The sequence below is a fragment of the Pogona vitticeps genome, chromosome 5, assembly GCF_051106095.1.
Source record: "Pogona vitticeps strain Pit_001003342236 chromosome 5, PviZW2.1, whole genome shotgun sequence".
In the NCBI taxonomy this organism is placed as follows: domain Eukaryota; kingdom Metazoa; phylum Chordata; class Lepidosauria; order Squamata; family Agamidae; genus Pogona; species Pogona vitticeps.
In genome coordinates, this window is record NC_135787.1 from 172,196,103 (window position 1) to 172,219,326 (window position 23,224).

At 41.3% G+C, this 23,224-nt stretch overlaps 1 protein-coding gene across 3 annotated transcripts in view; it reads left to right on the top strand.

The window, feature by feature from the left end:
- CHST11 (carbohydrate sulfotransferase 11) overlaps window positions 1–12,457 on the top strand; it is a 202,030-nt gene extending 189,573 nt beyond the window's left edge. For all 3 annotated transcript variants that reach the window (XM_020804422.3, XM_020804423.3, XM_020804421.3), the window contains exon 3: window positions 11,305–12,457. In XM_020804422.3, coding sequence (XP_020660081.2) covers window positions 11,305–12,159 — 855 coding nt within the window. In that variant the 3' untranslated portion in view covers window positions 12,160–12,457. The remainder of the gene's footprint in view (window positions 1–11,304) is intronic.
- The last annotated feature ends 10,767 nt before the right edge of the window (window positions 12,458–23,224 follow it).

Sequence of the window (23,224 nt, forward strand, 5' to 3'; positions counted from 1 at the left end):
TGCTCACTGCCATCTGAGGAGAATTAACAAAATGCCTTGCATCCAAGTGCCTGAGATAAGAAGTAGCTGAATGTTTCATTGGCCTTTCACTCAAATAATGGAGATAGAAGTAGTCACATGCAAGGCTGGCATGCTCATGGTTTGTTCAGTGGTGAAGCGGAGAAGAACGCATTCTGAATGCTATGGAAAAAGAAGGTCTGTGCTTTCCAAAGCTAGCCATGCAATGCCTAGGTAAGCTACGCATTTGCCTGAAGCCAAAATGAATGGGAGTGCTAACTTAAGCTTGGTGGCTTGCAGCTGATGTTATTATCTACAGTGAGCTAATGCAACTAGACAAAGAAGAGGGAAGGAATGGTCACTGTCTTTAACCTATCTCTCCTCCCTCCCTGCTCCTTGGCAAGTGTTTTGCTGCTAACTACAAAGACGAACCTCCTACAAAATTAATTTATTTTCATTGGCTAAATTGAAAGTATGTTTCTGCTTGAATTATGTTTGTTAAAATGGGTAGATAACAGCTTTAACTTGAGACAACAGTACTCTGTAGTATAAGTGCAACTGCCCATCACGGATCGCTGCCTTGTCATGGCGAAGGGGCTTGAGTAATTCAGAGAAACTATGGGCTATGCCGTGCGGGGACACCCAAGACAGACAGGTCACAGTGGAGAGTTCTGACTAAATGGATTCCACCAGGAGCAGGAACTGGTAAGCCACGGAAGTATCTTTGCCAAGAAAACTCCATGGACAGAAACAAAAGGCTAAAAGATATGACTCTAGAAGATGAGCTCCTCAAAACTCAAGCTTAAACTAAAGAAAGTAGGAAAAACCACTGGGCTAGTCGGGTATAATCTAAACCAAATCCCTTATGAATACACAGTGGAAGTGAAGAACAGAGTTAAGGAACTAGATTTGATGGACAGAGTGCCTGAAGAACTGTGGATGGAGGCTCGTAACATTGTATAGGAGGTAGCAACAAAAACCATCCCAAAGAAAAGGAAATGCTAGAAAGCATAGTGGCTGTCCAACAAGGCCTTAGAAATAGCAGAGAAGAGAAGGGAAACCAAATGCAAGGGAGATAGGGAAAGTTACAGAAAATTGAGTGCAGACTTCCAAAGAATAGCAAGGAGAGATAAGAGGGTCTTCTTAAACAGTGCAAAGAAATACAGGGAAATAATAGAAAGGGGAAAACCAGAGATCTGTTCAAGAAAATTGGAGATATTAAAGGAACATTTTGTGCAAAGATTGACATGATAAAGGACAAAAATGGGAGGGAGCTCACAGAAGCAGAAGAGATCAAGAAGAGGTGGCAAGAATACACAGAGGAATTATACCAGAAAGATTTGGATGTCCTGGACAACCCAGAGAGTGTGGTTGCTGACCTTGAGCTAGACATCCTGGAGAGCGAAGTCAAGTGGGCCTTAGAAAGCATGGCGAACAACAAGGCCAGTGGAGGTGATGGCATTCCAGTTGAACTATTTAAAATCTTAAAAGATGGTGCTGTTAAGGTGCTATACTACATATGACAGCAAGTTTGGAAAACTCAGCAGTGGCCAGAGGATTGGAAAAGATCAGTCTACATCCCAATCCCAAAGAAGGACAGTGCCAAAGAGTGCTCCAACTACCGTACAATTGCACTCATTTCACACACTAGCAAGGTTATGCTCAAAATCCTCCAAGGTAGGCTTCAGCAGTATGTGGACCGAGAACTCCCAGAACTACAAGCTGGATTCTGAAGGGGCAGAGGAACTAGAGACCAAATTGCACTAGATTATGGAGAAAGCCAGAGAATTCCAGAAAAACATCTACTTCTGCTTCATTGACCACACAAAAGCCTTTGACTGTGTGGACCACAGCAAACTATGGCAAGTTCTTAAAGAAATGGGAGTGCCTGACCACCATATCTATCTCCTGAGAAATATATACGTGGGACAGGAAGCAACAGTTAGAACTGGATATGGAACAACTGATTGGTTCAAAATTGGGAAAGGAGTATGACAAGGCTGTATATTGTCTCCCTGCTTATTTCTATGCATCATGTGAAAGGCAGGACTGGATGAATCCCAAGCCAGAATTAAGATTGCAGGAAAAAATATCAACAACCTCCGATATGCAGATGATACCACTCTGATGGCAGAAATTGAGGCGCAATTAAAGAAACTCTTAATGAGGGTGAAAGAGGAGAGCGCTAAAAATGGTCTGAAGCTCATAATTTAAAAAAACCCAAGACCATGGCCACTGGTCCCATCACCTCCTGGCAAATAGAAGGAGAAGATATGGACGCAATGACAGATTTTACTTTCTTGGACTCCATGATCACTGCAGATGGTGACAGCTGTCACGAAATTAAAAGACGCCTGCTTCTTGGGAGGAAAGCGATGACAACCCTAGATAGCATCTTCAGAAGCAGAGACAGCACCTTGCCGACAAAAGTCTGCATAGTCAAAGCTATGTTTTTTCCTGTCGTGATGTATGGAAGTGAGAGCTGGACCATAAAGAAGTCTGACAACCAAAGAATTGATGCTTTTGAATTGTGGTGCTGGAGGAGACTCTTGAGAGTCCCTTGGACTGCAAAGAAAACAAACCTATCCATTTTGAAGGAAATCAACCCTGAATGTTCACTGGAAGGACAGATCCTGAAGCTGAGGCTCCAGTACTTTGGCCATCTCATGAGAAGAGAAGTCTGTCTGGAAAAGATGCTGATGTTGGGAAAGTGTGAAGGCAAGAGGAGAAGGGGACGACAGAGGATGAGATGGTTGGACAGTGTCATCAAAGCGACCAAACTCCGGGAGGCAGTGGAAGACAGGAGGGCTTGGCGTGCTCTGGTCCATGGGGTCACGAAGAGTCAGACATGTCTTAAAGACTAAACAAACAATAAGTGCCACTGTTGTAAACATCACGAGTACCACCTACCAAATGTGCTGAGGAGTGCCTGAAAGTGCATTTCATCTGTACTACTAATTACCTAAGCCTGGTCCTGGTCTTCCCCCTAAAACATAACTGGGGAACCTTTGGCCTTCCAGAGGTTGTTGCACTCTAGTTTCCATCAGTCCCTGCTAAAATGGCTAGTAATGAAAGATGATGGGACTGTTGGTCTTTCAACATCTGCTTGTCCACCAACATCTGGAAGGTCACAGATTGCACTGCTCTGTGCTGTTCTAAGATAGGATTCTGACAAAGAGAAAAACCAACCAAGTTGGGTGAATACAGAAGTCAGTGCCAGGTGTATTGGCAGTTCCCTAACACCTCTGATTTGGTGTAAATAAATTACTGATGAAAGACAAAGAAGATTAGAACACAGCATCCTATTTGTCAAAAGGAGCCCAGGGGATCCATCTTGTTCACAAACCCTTTCCAGTAGACTTTTTCCTCTTCCCTTCCCATTGCTACTGTGTCTCCTTCGCTGATCTCTTTGGACAGTTTCTTATTTTACTTTGGATGGGTATATCACAGCCCAGTAGTGCTAGATTCCCTGGAAGATTATAGATTGAGCAGGGCAGGCTTCTTGTCATGAAATAGGGGGTGGGGTGTGTTGTCTTCTTCATTCCATGACCTGTCCATGGTTTTAAAAAGCATGGTAAACAGTAACTCTATATACAGTAATTGGGTTGGCCTTTTAGATTGCAGCTGTATGAACCCCTTTATCTGTTCCACAATATATTCTCTCATAGTAATGGCAAGATTGTGTTGAGATCTACATGTTGAGGAGGCTGAAATGATGGATATTTGCTGGTAGATACCTGTCAGAAGACAGCTTGGAGCTGTTTCCTTGCTTTCCCAGTTGGAAGTCTTTATGCACCAGGTGAGACAGGAAATCTGACAAGTGTGCAGAAGCAACAAGAAATGGAGCTGGCATCTTCAGGCAGATTAACGGAGTGAAACAATTAGGACCTGGCAAGGGTTCAGAATTGATGAAAGGGTTATAATGCAAGGCAGACAGTGACTGTCTGCAACTGGAAAGGGAATAATGAGCAAATGCAAATGGGATGGGGGGGTGAGCAAGAAGCTTTCTGAAGAGAATGAACACTTAAAAGAGATGCAGCAACAGCTCCATGAAAGGATTTCTCTTCCATTCAAAGAAAGGGCTGAGGTGCGGCCATCTCTTGCAGTTAATATAGATATAGGGTATGTGCACAGGATGTATCTTTCCGAAGGGCCTTTAAGGCACAATTTCATTTGACATTAAGTGTGTTGTCTATAGCATTGTGTCAAGGTTTTGTGCACCCTGCGTTGTCAAGGAGTGAACTGAAAAAGATGTTCTGATTCAAGGCCACAGTGCGCAGGAGGATGTTTTAGCCTAGCAAGCTGTCTTTCCCAGACTCAGACTCTGGGTCCATTTTGTCAAGTATTCTTGACACTGACCGTCCGTTACTTTCCAGGATTTTCACGCAAGTGTTTCACCAGCACTGTCTGAAGTTGCCAGGGATTGAAACCTGGAAGCTTTTGCATGTAAATGGTATCCTTTTCATGCAGTGGCTTTGCTCCGTGTCCTTGTGAATCAGAGGTCTCAGTCAGGGACTCTTTTTTTTAGATCCCCAAACCAGCTTGTTTTAGCAACTTTAGCACTGGTGCAGCCTTTGATGACTCTGAGGATGATGCTGATGTCATTTTAACATGAAAAAGCAATACGCTGCTTTGTCTTTATCTCATTGTGTCATTGGTGCTGGTATATTGCAAGATATATATCATTCTACCCACATTGGGTTAATATCCTTAAAGACCTCACCTGTCCCTTATAATCAGTTAGGCTCTATAAAGCTTTGTCTCTCTCCCTCACCGACTTACCTTCGATGGTGCTGAGAGACTGTGTGTGCTTGCCTAAATTTGTGGGTGTTGCGTGAGCTGCCGCCACCTTTAAGTCACTTTACTGTTTGGTATGTTTTGTAATGTATTTTAGTATCTTTCTTGTTTTCTTAGGATGTCCCATTTACCCTTTTTCCTAAGAGAACTAGATAAAGATTATTAATTATATTTTGTCTCAGTGTCTCGAAGCCCTTTTTTCCCAACAGCTTTCAGGGACTTATGGGTTGTCCTGGAAATGTGCTGAGCAGTGGCAGAGGGCCGTAGCTTTTGTGGATGCGCTGACTCTCTGGAGAAGTATAACACTGATGAAGTCTGCTCATTCATTAATCAAATGTGTCGGCATTATTGCCCTAATGTTTTAATCTAAAAGTGTTTGCTTGCCAGTAATATTTTAAATAATGTTTTTTGATGATGACCAGTGTTAAACGTAAGATTTAAGGCTAGCTTTTCCTTTTCCTTTTTTCTAAATGTGAGAATCACTGTGTACAGCAGTGAGGAATATGTAAAAAGCAAATATGCAGCAGCTGCTCTTTCTAGCCAGCCAGCCTGCCTATTTGCTGTTATTAAGCCTGTGAATAAAGAGCATCCTAGGTCAATTACCTCCAATGTGCATTAGTGAATGGCAGTTACAAATGGGAATAGAAAGATCAAATGGGGATTGAAAAGACCTTGGTCCATTGATCAATGTTAATTTGAAACCCCTGGTAAAAATACATCTTTCAGAGGGACGCTGCAGAGTACAGAAGGCAGATAAGGCAGGGTAGATGTTACATATGAATGCTGAGAGCAGCCGCTTTGAAGGACATCCCAGCCAGACAAAGACAAAGAAAGGAATCAACTAGCCTTCTTTTCAAATATGGAGAAGAAATGAATGAGCACTTGCAGATTTCTTGAACATTTTCATCATTGTGGCAGACCTCCAAAAATAACTACTTTTTTACACAGTGTTGCAGCACAGAGAGGAAGAAAAGACCAAAAGCTACAGAGAATTTCTGATCTCACCTTTTGTTGTCTGAAATAGTTGAAGGATAATTTTAGAAGAAGTAGCCGTATTAGTCTGTATAAGCATATCAGGCAAAAGCAGATAATTGTCACACATTACACATCCAGAGTCCATGTTGTCCTGGCAAGGAAAGAAATGTGGGAAATCTCTCTCTCTCTCTCTCTCTCTCTCTCTATCCTGCCTTTAGTTTCACAGTCTTCTTGTTCCTTGGAGGCTTATGTAAATATCAAATACTTTGTGACTCCTTAAAATACAATGTGAAAGGCAAAAGATTTACATGATCTGAGGAGAAATGGGATTAAAGATACGATGTGATGTCTCTCCGTTTATTAAATCAGGAAGAATTTGATGATTCATCAGGTACCTCTATCCTTTTGAGTCATAGGGAGGAGTCCTTGCTTTGAGAACACAGTCCTTGCTTCATTTAATTAGAACAGCCCATTTTTACTAATACAGGTGTCCAGACACTGGACTTCCTCTTGATTGAAAGTGTGCTCTGAAACTAGAAGACACAGAACTTACTAGGCAGAGTGAAGCAATTACCTAAGATATAAGATGGTGGAAGATGGTTCAAAGGCATTAACAGGAGACCTGTATTGCCCTAAGTTAGCCTGCTTCATTTAAGTGTGTCAGAGAATTCTGACCCATCACCAATCTTGAAGAAAGATTCAACTACTAGCCCGCTTGGCTTTTATACATGGAATCGTTAAAGCTCCACCTTTGTCTTGTGAAATACTTTGGACAACATCTGAAAGGTTGAAATTACAGAGGTAGCATCAAAATATCACCTACAGAGAAATTTAAAGTGAATTTGGGGGGAATTCCTAAGGAATTCTGAATTATGAAGGGTTTTGAACACAGTAGCAAAGTTGCTCAAAAATGGAGTCAATGGTGGTGGCCATGCCCGGCCCCAGCTTTGTCATTTCTGTGTGAGAAAATTTTAAAGCTGCTTCTACAAAGAAAACTATCTCACTATGCAATTTCACAGTCCTTCATATCCCTCAGTGGTTTTCAAGAAATCACTTTGTAACAGGAAGTGAGTTAGAACAAAGTGACCCCAAGCTTGTTTGTAAGGGTCCTTTCTTACTTTATATTTGAGTAAGGTATGCCACCAAACTGAAGAGGGCAGGACCTAATCGTTTCTCACCACAAGAAGTCTTTGTAGCCTTCTAGATGTTGCTGAACTGCAGTTATCATTGTCCCAGCAGTCTAGCCAATGGTACAAGATGGTGGAAGTAGTAGTTCATCAACATCTGAAGAACAAAGTTGCCTTACATAACCAATTTATAGAACCTTCTTCCAACAGCTGAGGTAATTTAGGGACCTTCCACCTTTTAGTAAGTTACATGTATCGGGAACTGTTCAGCTTTCAGCAGAACTGGCCTCTCTCAAGTATTTTGACTGCCTAAGTTTGTTGGCAAATTTAAATAAACGTTTTCTTGATTTTAAGATATTTTAAAATGTTACCTTTTCTTTTTATTTTGGTACATGTTTGTGACACTAGAGAGGATTCAAATGGTAGAAGGATGACTTGAGAGAGAGGGAGAGAGCAGGCAACTCAGCCTTTAGACAGAGTGAGACATTTGCCTCAGGAAGCAAACGCTGAGAGACAGCAGGAAGGTGCTGGTGGAGAAAGCAGTATGTTCCTTGCCGTGCTTGTGCTCCTAAGATAGTCTGATGTCTTCACATATGGTCGATGCTCAAGGAAATTTGAACTGATAGTTTAGTCAGTGTTTGTGCTTGGAACAGAAGCAGGCCACCATTTTGTACTCTATCTCAGGGAGCAGAATGTCTTCGGTGAACCCTAGGTATTCCTCTGTGTATGTGTGCATTCTTGTGTCTGTATGATAAGTTTAATAGACCAGAATCTCTGACTTCCTCAGAGACTTTGGACTATTAAACCAGCTTTCAGCAAGTGTCTAGGTGGCTATTTGCACCAAAACTGTGTTGAACCAGGTGATTCTGTGATTTTGTTGTGTTTTTAGAAGGTTTTATCAGTCCCCTATTGGCATCAGCTTGTAGGACCTGGCCACATTAATGAGCCCCTTCCAATTTAGGTCAGCCAAAGCATGTCTCCCTGCTGTGAATATGTATTTCTTTGCTAGCTGAATCCTGTTCTGTTGCTTCTTGAGTCCATCAGTCATCACCTGCTCCTTTTTTCAAACTTAAGAAACGACATTCATGAACTGTATCACATCTAGAGAAAGGTGAACAGGCTAGCAAAGGGAATGGAAACAAAATTCTGTAGGGAACGTTTTAAAAAATAAAACAACGTTCATATTTCCCGAATAAGCATTTTAAGCAGTGACCTGGTAGCTGTCTTTCAAGATGTTAAAACCTGTCATGCAGGAAAGGGTTCAGCATGATTGGCAGGACTAGCAACAATGGCTGAAATCCATTTGCAACTAAGATGCAACTAGGGTCAGCCAATTGAATCTGGGGCGATTTTCGGAATCAGCTCCTGCATATGGCCAGTTGATTCAATGGGCCTATTCTACTTACAACTTACTATGCTAAGTGAAGGATTTCAGCCAATAAATGGGAACTGCAGGAATGGAGGTGTCAGGTGGGCACTAGGAAAAACTTCCTCCTGCTTAGAGCTGTTTGACAGTGAGACAGACTGCCTCAGGGGGTGGTAGACTGTCTATCAGTGGACATAATTAACCAGAAGCCAGCTCACCATCTGTCATAGCTGCTGTAGATACATCCTGTGTTATAGATCCTGCACTGAGTAACGGGTGGTCTAGATGGTCTCCTAAGATCTACTTCTTGATAATGTAGAAAAACCATAATTTTTATAAGTTTATAATAAGGGGGAAGTCAGGGAAGAGAGTCACATTTTTTTTCTTTTTCACACAGAATGCCAATAAACCTTGAAGCATTCAGATAACTCTCTTCAATTATCTTTTGACGATGAATTTTTCCTTGTTGTCCCCCCCCCTTAATGGAGCATCTGATTTGTATTCAGCATACAGCCGATGACTTAAAATTTAAAAAATACATTAAATTAATTTACTTTTTGCACTTTATCCCGAATGTCTAGAATAAGAGCTGTGTGATTACAAGTTTATTGACTTAAATGTCAGAAATTTTGTTAGCCTCTGCTTCCCCTGCAGGCTGTAGAAATAACAAGGCATATTTTGCCTTTAAGCAGCAACATTCAGTGGTCAATGCCAGCATGAGTTGAACCTTATCAGTTCCACATATCAAGGCAATCTCCAGACTCTTTATTCCTGGCCTTCCCTTGGCCTAGAACAGGGTGGGCAAGGTGTGGCCCTACAGATATTTTTAGAGCACCGCTCCCATCATTCCACACTGTGACAGTGCTGCCTAAGACTGAAGGGAGTTGTGTTCCAATGTGATCTGAAGGACAGTCCTCTCTCCAGCCTGTGTTAGATGTCCTCCTGTGGAGATGCATGAAATCTTGTTAAAAAGCCTTTTGATTAACCAACACTTGAATTCCATAGTAAAGGATCAACACAAACTAGGATCCCTTCTCAGCTGAGTTTGATAAGTTTAAGGCAACTAAGAGCAGACAGAGGTGTATTCCTAAGGCCTAAACTCTGGCCCTACCATTAGACAGAGTGAGGCAGCCATATTTAGCAGCTGAGTTTGAGTGTTTTAAAAAGGTAGCACTTTTGCTCTTATTGTAGTTTTACTGGCATGAAAAGAAAGGGGGAACCTTCCGTAATGATGGGGCCACTGCCAAGAAGTCAAGACCATAAAATGGACTGATTGTCTAGTAGTCATTGTTATGTCGTGGGACAGAATTTGTTATATGTTGTGCCGCTAGAATAGGGTGGAAAGCAGAGGATGGGGAAGCACTTGAATGAGCTGTGCTTCTACTAGTTCTGTAAAAGAAGGCACTTCCACAAAATTGTCCTGTGAAATCCCTAAGAAATGGGTCCACTGTTATGTGCCATGAAGTCGCTTCTGACTAGACAAGATACAGAAGATGTTCCAGGAATGGTTCAGCATTGCCAGCCTCTGGGATTCGAACCCAGGTCTCCTGAGTCCTATTCCAACATTGTTACTGCACTACATTGGTTCTCCTAAGAAATGTGTAATAAACATATGCATCTAGCAATAAATGGTAGCAATAGAAGTAAGGATTTTATTGTATGTTATGTGACCCAAAACTGCCTGTTCAAAGGTTGCATGCCCGTGACCTCTTATTGATTCAGGTGGCATCAAAAGCCGGTGAGTCAAGAGCTAAAAATCCCTTCAAGGCAGCACTTTGGAGTGCCTTCCTTCCTTTGAGAATAGCGGAAAATGTCCACACATTTTATTTCCCTTGCCAAGGTCATCGCCAATAAGGAAGACACGACAATTAATCCTAGAGCGAGACAGACATCAGCAGCAAGAGCACATACTGTGTTCATTTGCGACGCCTTTTGAAACTTGTGCTCTCCTGCTGTGTCTCAGCAGCGAAGGTCAGCCTGAGTTCTGTGCTTCCTTAGAAATGAGCTTGACAGTGGGAGCAGGGAGATGCTTCCTCTATATACAACTAAGAGGGTTAATGGTCTTTCAGACAAGGTTTGTTGAAAATAAATGGAGTTCCAGGATATCAACGTAGTGTTGTAAAATGGTTTACTAGAATAAGTACAGGTAAGATACTTCTGCTAACATCTGATCCCTTTGACCTTAGAGATTGTGACAACTGTTTCTGCAGATGAGCCTGTGCCTATGAGAACAGCCTTGACTATGATAGCTGAAAATAAAACCTCCAGGCTCAGAGGCAAGATACCTGTGATTATGGGATTCTGGGGCAAATATCAGGGTTGGTTCTCTCTATTCATGAGCTGTTTGTGAGCTTTTTCAAAAGCAACTGGTTTGCCTTTTTTTTGGAATGCTGGACAACAATGACTTTTGGACTCATTCAAGAAGGCAGTTCTTATACACAGAATGTCTCAACGCTTGTTAATCCCTCCTGATTCACATTACTGTTGTTATTGTTGTTTTGACTTCTATACTGCCTCATAGTGCTAGAGTGCTCTCTGGACAGTTTACAACATAATTATCCAAGCAACAACTTTGCTTTGTTGGTACTCCTCTTACCAACATCAGAATGATGGAAGGCTGAGTGAGCCTTGAGTTGGCTACCTGAACCCATTGGGATCAAACTCAGATCATGAGCAGAGGCTTGACAGTAATACTACAGTTTAACAAAGAGTAGCAAATGTCTTCTCTGCAGGGCTGTTACTGGGCCAGTTTGGAGATCTAGATTTCTGCTTATCCCTGAGCAGGTAAAAACATTTTGGAGAGCACTCATTTATAGGGTTGTCTATGAGTTGGAGGTGAATTGACGGCACATAACACTCATTTCCCAGTAAAATGAAATGTGCACTTTTGAAGTAATGTTTCCATTCCACAATGCTAGAGAATAGTTATGAGTTTATAATACAGTAGATGTGTGTAGAGAACTAGAAAAAGTATTAAGGTTCTGTCTTGTCAGAGTTTCTAAGCTATCCTGAGTTATCCACGTTTATGCTTTGTTTACACAGTTGGAACTATCCAGCACGGCAGTCCTTCATCAGATTCGGAGGGATCAAGTCACAGATACGTGCCGAGCCAATAGCATGTCTAGCAGAAAGCGTCGTGTGCTGACCCCCAATGACCTCAAACATTTGGTGGTTGATGAAGATCACGAATTAATATATTGCTATGTTCCCAAAGTGGCTTGTACCAACTGGAAGAGAGTAATGATGGTACTGACTGGGAGGGGTAAATACAGTGACCCCATGGAGATACCAGCTAATGAAGCCCACATCTCGTCAAACCTGAAGACCCTCAACCAGTACAGCATTCCAGAAATCAACCACCGCTTGAAAAACTACATGAAGTTCCTATTTGTCCGTGAACCTTTTGAGAGACTGGTGTCAGCCTATAGAAACAAGTTCACCCAGAAATACAACACTTCTTTTCACAAGAGATATGGTACCAAAATTGTGAAACGCCAAAGGAAGAATGCAACCCAGGAGGCACTGCACAAAGGGGATGATGTGAAATTTGAAGAGTTTGTGGCTTATCTCATAGACCCCCATACCCAAAGGGAGGAGCCATTCAATGAACACTGGCAAACTGTCTACTCTCTGTGCCATCCTTGCCACATCCATTATGACCTCATAGGGAAATATGAGACACTCGAAGAGGATTCTAACTATGTCCTTCAACTTGCAGGTGTCGGGAATTATCTCAAGTTCCCCACCTATGCAAAGTCCACAAGAACTACTGATGAAATGACCACAGAGTTCTTCCAGAACATCAGCTCGGAGCACCAAACACAGCTGTATGAAGTCTACAAACTTGATTTTTTAATGTTCAATTACTCAGTCCCGAGCTACCTGAAATTGGAATGAGGTGTGAAGAGCCAGAGAGAGATTTAAAAAAAAAATGGAAAGGAAAAGAAACCTGATTTATTTAAGATTTTTGTCACAATTACTTATGAAGAAGGGGTTATTTTGTAAGTTAATATTTTCTTTTTTTGAATGATGCTGCGAGCAGCATAGTTGGAAATGTATTATTTAAATTGTTGGTAAGAAAAGACAACTCTGTTTGCAGGGTAAGAAAATTGCAGTGACTAGTTAAGGCTACACTGTTTGGAGAAAAAAATGTTCTTACTGTCCTAATGAATTTCTTTTTTGCATTTTTCATCAACCCTAGCCTTTATGTTATTTATGCTTATTTAAGAACACAATAGATTCTTCATTAGAAGCTAAAATATGACACTGTGTGGACAAAAAAAAAGTTTCCTGTGCTCTCCTTCTTAGAGTTTGCCTTTGTTCTGGATGTCCATTCATGGTGGAATGTCTCACAAGTGCTGAATATGCACATATAAGTGAAAGTACTGACACAGCGCTGGGTGGCTCTAAACAGGAATGTATTTTTATCATGATTCTCTGACACAGTCTTCTGCTGATGATCATGTGCAAACCCAAGCCTAGAATGTATGCATTGGGGGTCAAGGGGCAGGATCCCTTTGGGGCATCATGTTTGTGCAATCCTCAACTGCACAAGCAAATTTTATCTTTTTGGTGGTTATGGGAGAAGGCGTCCTATACTCTCTTGTGTAAGCAGTTCCCTCTTCTTCAGCCATAGCTCCACCCCCAAAGCTAAAATGGCTACTGATTGGCCCAAGGAGAATCGGAGACTTCCAGTTGGCTTCGTTGAAGCTAAACCAGCCCAATCCTAGATTTTCCATTGACATAGTCCAATAAGTACATTGGCAGAAATTTCTGCTCCACCAGCATTGTGTAGGATTCTAGCCAAAGTCACTTAAAAACTTCACCCATATGTAAATTCAGAATTCCCGAGAAAGGGAAGAAGGAAAATACATAGATGGGACTGCCTGGTTCAAGCCCCTCCTCCCTCAAATGAGCTAGCTCCATCCAAGATAGGGTCTCCAAAGCGTGAAAGCCACCTTCAAATAGGAAACCACGATGAACAGAGTATACCCAGTGAAATGAACATATTTACGGCCTTCTGACCTCTTCTGATGGCCTTGTCTTATCATGATCCATCAGAGAATGACACTGGGAGCCAACAGGCAGTCATGGGTTGGCCAAACAGACTTGTTGACCCTCATGTTGCTGAGAGCTTTATTTGTTTTTTCCTGGGGGGACCTGGGATATATGGTGCTTCACAACCTCTTTGTCCCCTTCCTTGGTTCTGAGCAAGAGAAATCAAACTATACAAAGACAGGGTTCCTCTGATTTGTATGATTGGCTTTGGCATCTTTGTCCAGCCCAGCAAGTCCTTCAAAGATGGTGACTAACAATGGGATGCCCCGGGGAAAGAATGCATCCCTGCTTGAAAACCTCAGGACATCCTTGAGATTTGCTCTTTGCTCTGGTGCAAAGAGCAGTTTGTAGCTGGGAATTGCTTTCCTGCGAGGCAACAGGAAAATGAACAACCATATTCTGAGCTGTAGAGAATTCTAAACAAGCCCATTGGCAAGAGGTGATGATATCAAATGAAGGCAGAACCTCTTGTTTAGGTGGGTCCCTGTTCCCTGGAAAAGCACCACAAAATATAATACCCTGCAATGAAGCAATTTCATCCCAAATAATATGTGTTTTCCTCACTGGTACAAATCACTTTGGAAAGAAACATATTATTGTATTGTTATCTTTTCAGACTGGGAAAGGAAGAGCTAATGTTCTCTGTCTGTCTGTCTGTCTGTCTGTCTGTCTGTCTGTCTGTCTGTCTCTCTCTCTCTCTCTCTCACACACACACACACACACACACACACACACACACACACACACACACACACACACACACACACACACACACACACACACACACACACACACACACACACACACACACACCACTCTGTGGTGGAAAGAAATGTGAATGTAACTTGTTGGGACAAACATCTTTAAAAATTTGCCAACATGTTGTTCACAAAAAATTATCTTTGTATTGAGAGTTCCTTCATTTGACATCTCAATGAATGGATAGGCTGCCATTATACATGGTGGCAGCAGTGCTAATATTTCAGACCACAGTGTTTACTTTAATAATGAGTAAGACTGGGTCCAAAGTCTGCTAATTTAAAATGTGCCCCTAATTAATTGGGCAACAGATTTTGGAAGGCTTCTTAATAATTTTAAATGAAGATACTTGGGTCAACTGTAGGGAGCAATCGTAGGATAGAAGTTTTCTCTCAAATAGAAGTTTTCTAGGGGTCAAACTACATCCTTCATTAAAGAGACAATCCTGCAGCTACAAGTGCCTCTTTCTTTTTATGCTAAAACAAGCATGTGCCACTCTGATTGGCATCAGGACCATCATGAGGGAGGAGTTTGAACTTACTCACCAACGTGTTTTTTATCTAAAGGGGGAGTCACATGGGCATTCAAGAGAGAAAAATCCCCAATCCCCACTGGTTTTGTTGCTGTTAAATTCTCACAACCTGGCTGAGATTATTTTTAAAGATGAAAACTAGAGAAACATGAAATTTTAAATTGTTCTTAATCTAACTTTAACTTAAAAGTAAGTCTTACTTTAAAAGAAAGCACAGCTCTTTAGCTGCACACCTTGGTATAGCATGCAATTTGACCCAGAGATTCTGCCTGTTTGAAAGAACATGCATCTCTCAGAGTGATGTGGTTTTAGTAATGGAGTTACCAAATAGTCTGCTTTTTAGATGATGATGTGCAGAATTTGGAAGTGTGACTTGTTTAGACCACTGGTTCTTAACCTTTGTTACTCAGATGTTTTTGGACTGCAACTCCCAGAAGCCTTCACCATCAGCTCTGCTGGCTGGGGTTTCTGGGAGTTGCAGTTCAAAAACACCTGAGTAACAAAGGTTAAGAACCACTGGTTTAGACCATAGCTCCCACACTTCTCCAGCCAGTTGTTGTCGGTAGTGGCCTGGGGGACTGGGGCAGTTATAGTCCTCCAAGTTCTGGTAAATGTCCCTTGCTCCACTTACTTCAGAAGACAATAAACTGCTTGTATTGTGCTGGGGGGTCCCTTCTCCTCTGTTGAGCTTTGCTTTTCTGCCCCAGTGTCCTGACCTGACAACAGCATTGCTGGAGAACGTTTGGAGAATGTGTTTGTCTTCAGAACAGTTGTTATATTCATACTCAAATACATGCATATTTAATGGACTGTTAAGTTAAAATAATATGGTTCATGAGGTAATCTAAACTTAATTGAGCAATAACCCTCATGTTGTTGTTATTATCATATCATGCAGGCCGACATGTTGAAAGTGATTAGTGGGTTTGAGTTTCCAGTTAAGGACCCTGGGCCTGAACATGGAGAAGTCTTTTTCCACCCAGTAAGCTGCACTGAGGATCAGAATAGCAGATAAACAGAAAATATAAATAGACTTCAGAAATCTGCACAGCAACCAACTCTAATTTCGTTAAGATATGCTTTGGTGGTAGACTTAACATCTGTGGCAAATACACATAAGGCATCAATTACCATAGGAAGGAGTGTCGAGATTTCTCTGCAGAATTGTCTTAATTTGTGGGCTGACCCTTTCTCTGCAATTTATGTTATCCCATCTTGGGTTTGAAATCAGTCCTACTTTCACAGGTGGCTTTATTCAGAGAGGAGCACTGTCCAGATGAACCATTTGAAATGGCTAAAGTTACATTCTGTGTCCTCTGATCAGTTAATTGTATGGACTACAGCTCCCAGAATCCCTGGACTGGCCAACATAGTGATTCTGAAAATTTTAATTCACCGCCCCCAAATTCAAAGTCGAAGCGAACATGTCCCAAAACCCTCTGCACAGTCAGTGAAGCCTTTAGTAGGATGTCCCATGAGTGTAGTTCCTCGGTCAAAAACAGTGTCACATCTAGCTGACATCATGGCCAAAAGGAACATTCAGTACTAAAACAGTGTGTTCGGTGACAGCCTGACTGCAAAAATTGGCCAAATCTTCTGTATTGAAAGCCAAAGTTCTAGAACGTGTATATTTATGGCTGTGCTTCTCACAGCCAACACAGACAAAATCTTGATGTGATATTCTTCATTAAAGTGCTCACAACTGTTCACACCTGTTCTCTCTCCAAAAAAATCTACAACAAGATTACAAGAGGCAGGCGAGTACTTTCAGCATTCCAAGCAACCGCATGGGGCAATATAATTTTAAAGAAGGGTAAGGACTAATGTTCCCTCTAATCTCCAAGGATAACAGCTACCATGCATTCTGGAGAAGTTAAATTGGTGATATACCTTGCAATGTAATAGGCTGTTGTATTCTGATGTTCAGTTCAAGTTGCTCAATTAAATTACACGTGGGCCACACTTTTATTTAGGGCCAACTGTAATTCTACAGGAGTGTACAATAGTTTCTCCAGACCTCTTCATTAGGACGAGAAGCTAAAACACAGTGAGAAGGCTGACAAAAAGGTCTAGAGAACTTTAAAGTTTCTACACTACTGTGAGCTTGTGTAGTTGCTATGCACCATCAGGTCACTTCCAAATTGTGGCCGCTCTTACAAGGTTCTCAAGTTGTCTGAGATGTTCACGGTTTGTCACTTTCACACACATGTACACACCAATGAGTTTCCATGATTAAGAAAGACTTGAACTCAGGTCTGCCACATCGTAGTCTAATACTCAATTCACCACATCACACTGACACTCACTGTGGACTTCTAATAAAGTTATAGGTTAGCTACAGATTTTGGGTTTTATTTTTTTCTCATGGTTCAACATAGCTACCTTTGTTTTTGTATTTGCTGTGGAATTCTATTTAATTATCAAAAGGCTATGCCTCCAACTGTATCTACCAAGTAGCCCAGGACTCCAGGGCATGGTCCATTTGTTGTTATAGTCCCCTCAGGACACAAAAGTACAGTGGGGTCTTGACTTAAGAACGGCTTGAGTTAAGAACATTTTGACTTAAGAACCACTCTCATAGGAAAATATTGACTTGACTTAAGTACTTAGATTTGAGTTAAGAACTGAAAAAAAAACCATGTGGGAGGCAGGGAAAGTGCAAAATTTGAACTTTCAGTTAACTGTTGGCCAGTGAAAAGGGTGCCTGTCTGCTTCCTCACTCCTCCCAGCGTTTAGAGAGTGGATTGGGAGACAGTCTTCGGACTGCCTGGTACTGTACTGCCTGGACTGTATTCTCCCTGCCTTCCCTGAACCTTTCTTGACCTAAGAAAAAAAGAAAAAATATCCCCCTCTAGTGGTCAAAGGCGGAATAGCAGCTTCCCATTAGTTTCTATGGACGGAAAAGAGCAGATACGGATCAAATGGTTTTCAATGCATTCCTATGGGAAATGCAGATTTGACTTGAGAACATTTTGACTTGAGAACCACCTTCCAATACGGATTAAGTTCTCAAGTCAAGACCCCACTGTATTTCAGGTCAACTCCAATGTTTGCTATTTTTGAAGAGAACTTTCAAAAACAGATTGTAGTAATACAGGGGGTGTTGATGCTAGTCTCCATTTTTTTGGGGGGGTCATTCTTTTCTGGTTGCCACTGTTAGTGATATAGACTAGCTTGAATCCTGTTTGAGCCCAATATGAACCACCTTTCAGATAGTGCATGTGCGCTTGGCCTGCTCAAGATTAAGATGCCCATAGGTTACTCCTCATTGTTGTTGCTGTTTGCCCCCTTTGAGAGGGTGAGAATTGGCAAAGACAGTGCCAAACAGAAGAAACAGGCACAGCATGGCCTTTTTAAAATTTATTTTTATTTATTTAATTTTTTGAGAATGGGCTTCTATTTCAGCATCTCTCATTACCCCCAGCACAGTCTATGGGTCTATGCATAGTCACATGCATGCTGTGTTTGAATCCAAGTTTGATTTAACGATGATAGTGCCAGAATACGTTCTTGTTCAACAGGTGACCCTCAGACAAAAGACTGAGCAGAAACAAATTCACTTGGTTACTTGGTCTTGCTCCTGACGGTGAGATGAGTTTCCATTTAAACTGAAGGAGCCATTTCTAAATTAGCATCTACATGTATAAGTTATCACATGCAAATCTGCCTCACATTCATCCACATTTTTGCTCCTGCACAAATGACCATTCTCAAGAGACTGTCAGCAGGGTGTGGGTTGTGTAATGTTGACCTTGAATTTCATGTTCAGAAAAAAAAAACAAATTAAGGCATGCCCAAAATAGCGCTGCAGACTCATGCCCAAGTTGCCATGAGATATGAAACAGCCAAGTTATAAAACAACAACAACACACACAAACACGTTTAAATTTAAAAGTCGCAGTTTAAACATTGTGCAGGCAAATTCAAAAAAGTAAAAGATTAACATACTGGTCATAAACATTTTTATTTTGTGCAGCACAAGCAGATAGTTCTGCAAGCAAGCCTACCTGTGTGGCTGGCTGGTCATCATGCTCCTCCACTCCCTGGGTCATAGAAGTTGTCACGTAACAGGGGAGAAGCAAAGGGGGGGGGACACTGCATGACGGCCTTTACAGACATATTTTTTCCAAACAGGATACTGGTCACTGTTAACTGATTTAAAGTTAACCTTTTCTGCAGGAACTATGTTACTTCTAAGTGCTGATTTCAACATTATCTGGAAGGAGCCTTTCTTCGGCACTGCCTCTTTAGCACTTTAAAATCATGGATGACTTTGGGAATACGGAATACCAGCTGAACATTTCAGGCACTAAAACGTAAGAACATAAAGCTCTGGTGACTCAGACGACAGATTTTGCTCATCCAGCACTCTGTTTCCAACAGTGGCTAGTGAGAACCCTGTAGATAGAACATCTTCAAACAGGTCAATAACTTGATCCCATGATTGTTCCTCACATGGCCCATAAGAGTAACTTCAGAAAGACATATATCCAGCAAGACTAGGAGCCATGAGCAGCCCTCTTCTCCATAATCTTCTTTCATTCCCACCCATGTTGTCAGCAATCCAAGCTGCCAGCTACTGACATAGACTGTGGTAACAAATGGCAAAATTTCACTCTGTGCTTCTTAAGGTACTTCTTTTTGTTTGTCCTGAAACATTTTCATAACGAGTTGTTTTCCCAGGGGATTGTTACTTCCTATTTATGACCCAGCCTGTTAAAACCTGTTTATTAATGAGGGTTTCTTTAATTCCCCCCCCAAAAAATCACATTAATAATGTATTTAAGCATTAAATTTTACAGAAGAATATAAGTCCTCTGGTAAGGAAAGTCCCTAGTAGCAGTTGTTCTGTGTACTTTGTTTGTCTAAGATGGCAAATTGTGATAGAATGAGTAGCTTATTGCCTAGAAATTGTTTTAAGCTGATAAGTATGAATAAGTTATTCAGTATAAATGAGGAGGAAAATATTGTATTCTGGCATAGCAGCCTTGGCAAGTTCAAAGAGCAAGCACTGCAAACTTCCAAGTTATGACAGTTTATCCTTATTTTGTTTGTTTTTCTTAGGGGATGAGTGCTATTTATGATGCAATACACTGATTTTTATCTATAAAGCTGTTTCAGTGGAGGGGAGGAGAATATACCACAGGAAGAATAAATTGAATTTTTTTTCTTTATAGTTCTCATCTGTCTTATTTACTGTGACTGGAAAGGGGAATAGAATTCCATTTCTGAGCAAGAGGGTGTTAATCAAACCCTTTTCACTTGTCAGTGGAGCGCTAGATTGTTACTAGAACGGGGTGGAGGAGGGAGGAATAGATGGTTTGAATGAAAGGTTGGTTTTTGTTCTTTAAACAATGCTGTATTATCTGAGGACTTGAGGGGGCTCCCTTCCCCTAAAATACTTGTTTACCACTTTAAATTGCCCGAATCCAATCTAGCAAGTTCTATGGGGTGGGTGGAGCAATAGGTAGCATACATTTAACCCTATAAGCTGCTGAAACTAGCAGTGTATGAAATGGGGGAAATTTCATTCAGTTTAGAAGTTGATAAAAATTTCTTCAATTCGCATGTCCCAAAATCATTGTGCAAACTAAAATATAGTGTTTTTTTTTTAAATTTGGTACTTGCCCTTCTCTATATTTTGCAGTGCAGTTCTCTGGATCAAAAATGCATATGTTCAGAGAAAGTGCACATGAACATACTGTATATGTATATTGGGGAAATGTGCACAAAGTAAATCTTGAAGAAAAAATATAGGCAGCTGTATTATGTGGGGGAAACTACTTAAAAATGCAATGATGGGACAAAGGCTGAAATCTAGTAGTAAATCACAACTAAAGTAGGCCTGTCAAATCAGTGGTACTTACAGAGAGGTTGACACACCAAATCCCCACTGATTCAATGGGCCTGCTCTAGTTGTGACTTACTGCTGGATTTCAACCAAAGTGAGTACAAAGATATGTTGGGCATAAGTATATACAAAATCAATCCTTACAAATTTATTTGCAGGGCTTTAAAAATAATTAGTCACAGATACAGCAATAAGATGGAAGTAATTAATTGCAAAAATAAGAAATGAAGGGCTTGTCCAGATGGAGTATTTTTGTAGTTTTATGCACTAATGATGATGATGTCCTTCCTGTCATCTATTTGGTGCAAGACTGAAGCCAGTATCAACTGTGATAAAGTATGACAAAACATCCTCTTTTTCCCATCCTTTACAAAACCACCTCCAGGAGAAGAGATTTTCTCCACACAGCCACCCTCTTTCTATCCACAGAAAAGTTCAGACAGCAGAATCTCTCTGTTCAAATTAGCACTATGCCACTAAATTCCACTCTTAAACTAAAAACAACCACAAAAACCCAGCAAACCCTGTAAGGAAAGACTGGAAGAATTGGACATGTTTACCCTTGAGAAAAGGAGAGTGGGGGGAGATAGGATATCACTTTTCAAATACTTGAAAATTCGTGATACAGATGAGAGGCAGGATCTGTTCTTAATCATCCACAAGTACATTTGTGAAGGCAACAGATTTCCAAGGTGGGTTATCATAAGATGTTCACTGCCATCTGAACCTTTCAATTTAATTCTAATCTGCCTAAGCAAAGGAGAGAGAGCGCCAGGAGACAATATTGTTTTAAAGGGTTGTAAGGGATTTCTTCAATGGTTTTATCATGACTTTTTTTAAAAGGGGTCTCATCCCTTTTTTAAGGGGACACTGATTTCTTAGGACAGAAGAGAAGTGGGGCAGTGTGGATGGAAACTATGGTAAGATCAGGGCTTAAGCAGCATTACATGGTACCAGCCAGCACAAAGGGGGGAGAAATTAATGCTCCATCTGAATAAGCCTGGAGAAACTAAAAGTGACTGTTTGTATGTCTGTTTGTGTACATGTGCATGTGTGCATGCATGCAGGGACATGCGTACATAAGTATGCTGGAGCATGTGCATACAAATTCAAATACGCATACAGACCAGCATGTAATCCTATTCTACTGCGGAATGTGCTCTGACTCAAATGCTGATGTATGTGTCTTCAGCTGCACAGGTCAAGAGACAGAATATTTGGTCAAGTGGAGAAGAGGATTGTTGCTGCTCAAGAGCTCTGTCTCTTCATCGTCTCTAATCACTATTAAGTGTGAACACTCACTGCGCCAGTTCTTTCACTTGTTTTCGCTTGCTGACTCCTTTTTTAAAAAAAACAGGAGAGGAATAAAACTGAGTCAGAACCCAGGGAGTGAGCTAACAAAGGGAGCTAACCAGAATTTGATGTGAGAGAGCTAGTAAGGAAAGGTAGTAAGAAAAGAGTCCACTGGAGAAAGAGACAAAAGAAAAGGGGACACCAAAGAGACAAAGACAGAAAGTAATACATTTTTGGAATTTCTCAGCATTCTGCAAGGCAGACAAGAAGAAAGGAAAGGGCATCATAGGCAAGCAGAAGAAAATTAAAAGGCAACAGGGATTATGGAAAGAAGAGACATTTCAGTGGTGGAAGAACTGGAGCCCACATATAAGAGTAAAAGAAAAGCTGAAGAGTACATAGAGCACTTGAGCAGCAGCAGTCAAGGGATGCTCTGGTGATGGAAGAACAGCAAGGCAAAGCGTGCGGGGGGGGGGGGGAATTAGGAGAGAATAAACATAAAGGAGGAAGCACCAGAGGAAAGAGTCACTGTTTGGACCCAAAGAAGGAGATTACGCTCTTCACCAGTGCAACTGCAAAACTACGTTCAGATTCTTGAAGAAGAGTCTGGCAGACAGAATGCAGAGGAAGACATACGGGAGACTCTGCAAGAGGACATGGGAGAGGCCGAAGCCAAGCCAAGCAGAGTTACGGAACCCACACCCTACAAAAAGAAGAAAAGAGCAGTTGTAGTAGTAGGCTCCCTGCTGTGTGGGATTGAAACTGAAATATGCCAGGAAAATCCATGGGCCCACCAGGTATGCTGTCTCCCTGGGGGATGGATCAGGGATGTGATGGAAAGATTGCCATTACTCATAAAAACCTATGGATGCATATCCCTTTCTTCTTGTTTATGTGGGGGGGGGAACACAAGAGGAGCTACAAGAAAATCACATCAGACTTTGCAGCTATGGGAAGGAAACTCAAAGATTTGGATTTGGGGGTCATTGGGCTGTGCTTCCTGGAAGACGGTCTGCTGGCAAGTGATGGATTGCACCTCCCAAGAATGTGTTTAGCAACAGCATGAAGAACTTCATCAGGTGGTCTTTAAAGTGAACTGGAAGGGGGAGGGAGACACAAGCTCAGATATAAAGATAAATAAAGGCTTATGTACAATAAGATGAGCATACCATGCAGCTCTAATGGGGCACCATTATAATCTTCATAAAAATGTATGAAGGAAAGCAGGTCATAAATCATACAATCTCTGGTGTGTATATACAAATCCCAGGTATATGGGAAATAAAAAGAAGAACTTGAAGTCTTAATTCAAGAGGGTAAATATGACAAGATAGGGATAACTAAAACTTGGATGGAATTACTCCAGTGACTGAAGTACAGCACTTGAAAGATATAAAATGTTCAAAACAACTGAAAGAATAGAAAGGAAAGTAGAGTTGCAGGATATGTCGAAAATGCGTATTCCTGCA